General features: G+C 58.0%; 1 protein-coding gene across 1 annotated transcript in view; it reads left to right on the forward strand.

Annotated features, from left to right (window-relative positions):
- FER1L5 (fer-1 like family member 5) overlaps positions 1-5,642 on the forward strand; it is a 71,411-nt gene that overhangs the window by 46,504 nt on the left and 19,265 nt on the right. The window contains exons 20-24 of the mRNA XM_006166563.3: positions 1,795-1,919; positions 2,651-2,751; positions 3,385-3,562; positions 3,632-3,787; positions 5,281-5,412. Coding sequence (XP_006166625.1) covers positions 1,795-1,919; positions 2,651-2,751; positions 3,385-3,562; positions 3,632-3,787; positions 5,281-5,412 — 692 coding nt within the window. The remainder of the gene's footprint in view (positions 1-1,794; positions 1,920-2,650; positions 2,752-3,384; positions 3,563-3,631; positions 3,788-5,280; positions 5,413-5,642) is intronic.

Genomic DNA, 5,642 nt, shown 5'->3' on the forward strand with positions numbered 1-5,642 from the left:
TTGCGGCGCACACACACACACACACACACACACCTGGCGTGGTTTTTAAGCCACTGGGTCCGAGACTTGAACTGTGCAGTTGGCCGCGTGGGATCCAGCCACGTTAACCGCCACGCCACGGCTCGGTCCTGTCTTCCTTCTGAGGGCACCGGTTCTACTGGACCAAGGGTCCACCCTCTAGAATGACCACATCGTTATGAATTACATCTTCCATGACTGCATTTCCAAACCATTTCACATTCCGAAGTACAAGGGCTCATGATTTCAAAGTATCTTTAAGGGGACCATGACTCAGCCCATAAATCATGGGGTCTCCTGTTAGACAGACAGCCTGCCCTGGGCAGCCCTGGGCTCTCCCCCACTGCCCCCTGCAATTTCCAAAGAAAAGCCCAAGTTCTCCAAGACTTGCCAGACACTCAGAGGACAAAAGTCAGCTCTCGCTTCCACTTGCCTCAGGCTTTCTGGTTTTTCAATGTTGGGCTCCTGTGTGTGGGTTTCTTCCTCTGAGGCCAACTCAGTAGTGTATTCATTTCATTAAAAAAAATTGGGCCAGGGGCCAGTTGGTGGTGTGATGATTAAGGGTGCTGGACTCCCACATGGCTGACCTCAGTTCAAGACCCAGACTTGGTGGCTTGCTTTCTCACTTTCCCTCGCCACTCTGTCCCTCTCTGATCAAATTAAAATAAATAAATAAGTGAATAAATAAAGTCAAATAAGAATTCTTAAACAACAACAAAAAAAGATGGGAACCAGCAGTTAGCGTAATGGCTATGTCGCTGGATTTCCATGAAGTCGACCACAGTTCGCGTCCCGGACCCGGTGGCTTAAACCTCATGCCGGGCGCGTGTGCATGCGTGCCCAAGATCCCAAGAGGAGAATGGAGGAGAAGGGATTGCAGCGTGACCATCCCCCCTGGGGGGTGATTTCTCACTTTCTGTCTGTCTCTGTCTGTCTGGCGAGCGCACGCGCCCTATAGCGAAAACCTCTCCAAAAAAAAAGTCAGGTCAGCAGGTGACGTGGCAGTTAGAGCAGCTGGATTTTACCTCGTCGACTGTACAGTTTGAGTCTCGGACCCAGAGGCTTGAAAAACTCATGGGGCCCCAGATGGTGTAGTGGTTAAGGCACTAGACTCCCATGTAGAAGACTACAGTTTGAGTCCCAGATCCAGTGGCTTGAAACTCACGCCAGGCACTTGTGTGAGCATGCCCAGAATCCTGAGATAAGAATGGAAGAGAGGAGATTGCAGAGGAGGACCATTCCCCCAGGGGGTGATTTCCCGCTTTTTGTCTCTCTGTCTCTCTCTGTGTCTCCTGCAAGCACATGTGCCCTATATAGAAAAAAAAAAAAAAAACTCTCAAAAAAAGAAAAAAGAAAGAAAAAGAAAGAAAATCACGCTGGGCAAGTATGCCTATGTGCCCAAGATCCCTGGAGGAGGGAGGAGGAAGTAGGAAAAGGCTTTTTCCCCTGGGGGTAATTTCTCTCTTGCCCTCCTTCTCTCTGGTGAGCACTCACGCCTTATAATAAAATTTAAATGAATAAGTAGATCTTCATGAAACCCAGCGGGACTCAGTCATGGGCTCCATGCCGGTGCCTGGTCATTTCCTGAAAGCCCCCGCTTTCACCACTATGACCGAGTGGTCTCTACCTACTCAACACCGTTACGAAGGCTCACCAGATTTCAACACAGGAAATATTGGGGTACAGGTCCAAACCATCGCATCCTCTGAGGGGATGCAGAGGGGACCTCCCCTAGGTCCTCAGACACCCCCAGCCCCGTGTGTCTCTGTGCCTCAGGGGACATCTACCATTATGTGCCCTGGTACAACACCAAGCCTGTCGTGGCCGTGACCTCCAACTGGGAGGACGTCAGCTTCCGCATGAACTGCCTCAACCTCCTCCACTTCACTCGGGACCGCCTGGTGAGGGGCACCGGAAGGGAACCCAGAGCTAGGGGGTTCTGGGGAAGCTGCAACCGCCCACAGCTCCCTCGTGCGTGCCGCACCCCTGAGATGAGTGGTTGAGGTGAGGGCTAGGCACTAAAGCACAGAGTCGAATCCAGAGCCCTACTCACCCCGGAGTCTGGATGTGTGGACAGGTACCTGCAATTCAAGGAAAATGCAGTACTGGGGGCTATAGGGCCAGAGAGAGTGGGAGTGCAGGAGGGGAGGAAGGCTGGCCAGTGGGGGTGCAGGAGGTGATTCTCAGCAGGGGTTTGGTGGGGTGGGATGAAAGGAATTACGTGTGCACGGCTATGGCAATGGGCCAGTTTGGGAAGTTGAGGTGTGGGGGGGTGGTCCTGGGAACCTGTCGGTGCGTGTGGGTATCAGGGGGAGGAAGGTGCACTTCGTGTCCCTCAGACATGACTCACACCTACAGAGTGGAGCCCAGGGATAGGACTCTGCCCTGCTTTGCAGTCCCACCCCATAAAGGCTCCTCCCTGCCCCCCCACTTCTTCTGTTGGGTGGTGGGGAGGGCATGTAGGGGTCCTAGCCATGCAAGTGCATGTGACAGCCCAGAACTAACAGTACCAGGTTACTTTCAAAGGTCCCCAGGCCCCAGCTGCAAACGTCTCTAGCCAGTCAGGTCTGCAACTCGGCGCAGGTGAGCTCCACGCTGAGGCCGGCTCTCTTGCCTTCCTCCCGCCGGTTAGAAAGCCAACCTGGACACCCTGAAGTCCATGCGGAATCCGAGGGACCCGGCTCTGCTCCACCAGTGGCAGAAGCTGCTCAGGGAGTTGGTGGAGGACTGCAAGTAGGAGGAGGCTGCCAAGGGTGGGGCTCAGAGGAGGGAGCACCCTACAGAACCCCCACCCCTGACTCAGAAAGTGTGAGCTCCGCCCAAACCTCTCCCCTGCTTGAAGCCCAAATAGCTGCACGCCCTCCCCTCTTCCCTCCTGCTCAGGCCCATCCAGCATGGTCCCTGCTGGCCACACCCACCCTACGCTCCTGCAAACCGCCTCTCCCTTCATCCAGACAGGCACGCACCTTCCCATGTGCATGCCTTCCCCAGCGCCTTGTTGCTCCTCTGCCTTCCACGGGGCTCTGCCTGTTCCGAAGACTCATCGTAAAACTTCTCCAGCTGCTTCCCCATCTCCCTGCTGCCCGGCCCCGCCACCCTAAGCCCCGTCCCCCATTCCGCTCCACACACAGGGAGGTTCTTGGGAACAGGCCCGGTGCAGTACAGGGCCTAGGAGGATGGCAGAGGGCTGGATGTGAAGCTAGAGCCAGACGCTCAGCAGGAGGGCTCCCTGGGGAAGGGTGGGCAGGGCCCCAGGGCCAGGGCTGCAGGATCCCGAGGCTGGCCAGGGCACACGGGCTAGACCAGAGGCCATGGTGCTGGGAGGCAGGAGAGAAGCCCAGTCCTGCTCCCCGGTCCTGGCCACAGGCGCCCTCTGCCCTGCATGACCGATCAGCCCAAAGCCACTGACCTAGACAGGAAGAGGTGGCATCTCCGCAGTCTGCTGCTGGTGGAACTGGCCCAAAAGGCCAAGGAAGCCAAGCCCAGGGACATGGTGGCCACCGTGGAGGGCTGGCTGCACCGCCTCAATGCCGTGCTCCCCGAGGTGAGCGCTGGACACCAGCCGAGGGGCTCAGAGCCGGCCATGCAGAGCCTGACGCTCTGGCCTCGGCAGCCACAGATGAGCCTCCCGGACGTGATGATCTGGCTGATGGCCAAGGAGGAGCGAGTGGCCTACGCCCGGGTGCCCGCGCACACCATCCTGTTCTCCCCGGCTGGGCCCCTGCACTCCGGCAGGTTCTGTGGGAAGATCCAGTCGCTCCTCCTGCAGGTGGGAAAGCAGGGAGGCAGGGCTGGAAATGTCCCGGGGACCCCTGAGCGCACAGGACAGCCCGGGGAGCCTCCCCGTACCATGGCCTGCTTCCTCTCTCCCTGGCCCTTTACCAGGAGGAAGCAAGGGCCTGTGGCCCAGCCTGGGCTGGCGCTGAGTCCGTTCCCTCATAGATGTCCTCAGATCCATCTCCTGTCACCCTCATGCCACCACTTGGTGCAGTCCCTTGTCAACTCTCCCCTGAGCCGTGATGGGTGATCCCCAAAACACGCACTGTCAGGTTCGGGCACCAGCCCATCAGCTCAGCGCAAGCTGTACATAAGGCTGACCCATGTCCTGACGTGCACCACCCCGGCCTCGACGAGGGCCTTTCTGCTCAGGCCTGCTCCTGGGAGGTGGCCAGGGAGCCATTCCCTCCCTCCCTCAGGGACTCTCCCTGGCTCCCCGTTGCCCCCTCAAAAAGGAGCTCTTCCTAGGCTTGGCCCCAGCCAGCCCCACTGTGTTTGCCCTCGCTGGCCCATGCTCAACAGGCTACTCCGAGCTCCCCACAGCCCCAAACATCCCCCCTTTGCCCTGTCCACCATCCTGCAAGGCCCCTCTCCTGCCCATCCAAGTCCTTCTCATCCCGCGAGAACCCCAGGACGTGACTCCTGGCTCGCTCTCAGCTGTGTGACCCAGGCCCACTCCTGACCGTGGCTAGGTCCCCGCCTGCTCCTCTGTAGAATGGGCCTGGTAACAAGGATGTCCGCCCCACGTGGGCTGCGAAGACCATGGCACACACTGCGGGCACATGGCACGTAATGAGTGACAGCTAGTGTGGGGGGAGTCTTCAAAAAGTTCATGGAAAATGCTCTTTTTTTTTTTTTTTAAACTATGCATGGATTTGAAATTTTTTGCACCAAAATAAACTTTTTTTTTTTTGAGAGGTTTTTGCAATAGGGCGCATGTGCGTGCCAGGAAGACAGAGAGACAGAAAGCGAGAAATTACCCCCCGGGGGGATGCCTCACCGCAATCCCTTCTCCTCCATTCTCCTCTCGAATCTTGGGCACGCACACACACACACTCGGCATGAGTTTAAGCCACCGGGCCTGGGACTCGGACCACAGTCGACTACATGGGAATCCAGTGACATAGCCATTACGCTAACTGCTGGTCCCATAAACTCATATTTTAATTCCATTCTTCCATAAAATTTTGAGGGCCTCTCCTACTGTAGTCAGGCTCCTGTGCGGGGCCCTCCCAGGCTCCCTAGGCAGGGTTGCCCCTCTGTCCCTGCTTCCTCTGCCTCGCTGCTATGTGCAGGGTCACAGGTAACATTTCTCCCCTGAGGGCAGGACCCGGTCATTCACATTTTGGCTCCTGCACCCAGCTCGGTGTGAGGGCCCTACCCCCAGGCACAGGGCAAGGGCAGGTGTGGGCGTGACCCGTTCCGGGTGTGTGTGCCCCTCCCTGACCTCATCCTGTCCCCGGGGATTGACGTGCCTCTGCTCAGTACCCAGAGGGCGAAGGACAGCCGGACACGCTCCCGGCCCACCTGAGGGTCTGCATGTGGCTCGGCAACGTCACGGACAGCAAGGAGCTGCAGCTGCTGCGCAAGGGCACCATGGTGGTGTACGCCGAGACGGTGAGCCGTGGCCGGCGGCGGGCGGGAGGGCCACGGCCGGAGGGGGAAGAGGCCTCACAGCAGGGGGAGAGAGGGAGAAGCCATGTGAAGATGGAGGAGACCCTCCTGACCCACTCGAGACTTCCGGGAGGGTTGAGGGAGGTGGCAGAGATGGAAGCTGCTGCCAGCTCGGGGTCCCCTGTGGACAAGCCATAGGTGTGCATGACAAGGGGGATGACTGGTCACGCTCT

Source organism: Tupaia chinensis, unplaced genomic scaffold (assembly GCF_000334495.1).
Source record: "Tupaia chinensis unplaced genomic scaffold, TupChi_1.0 Scaffold144276_1, whole genome shotgun sequence".
Lineage (NCBI taxonomy): Eukaryota > Metazoa > Chordata > Mammalia > Scandentia > Tupaiidae > Tupaia > Tupaia belangeri.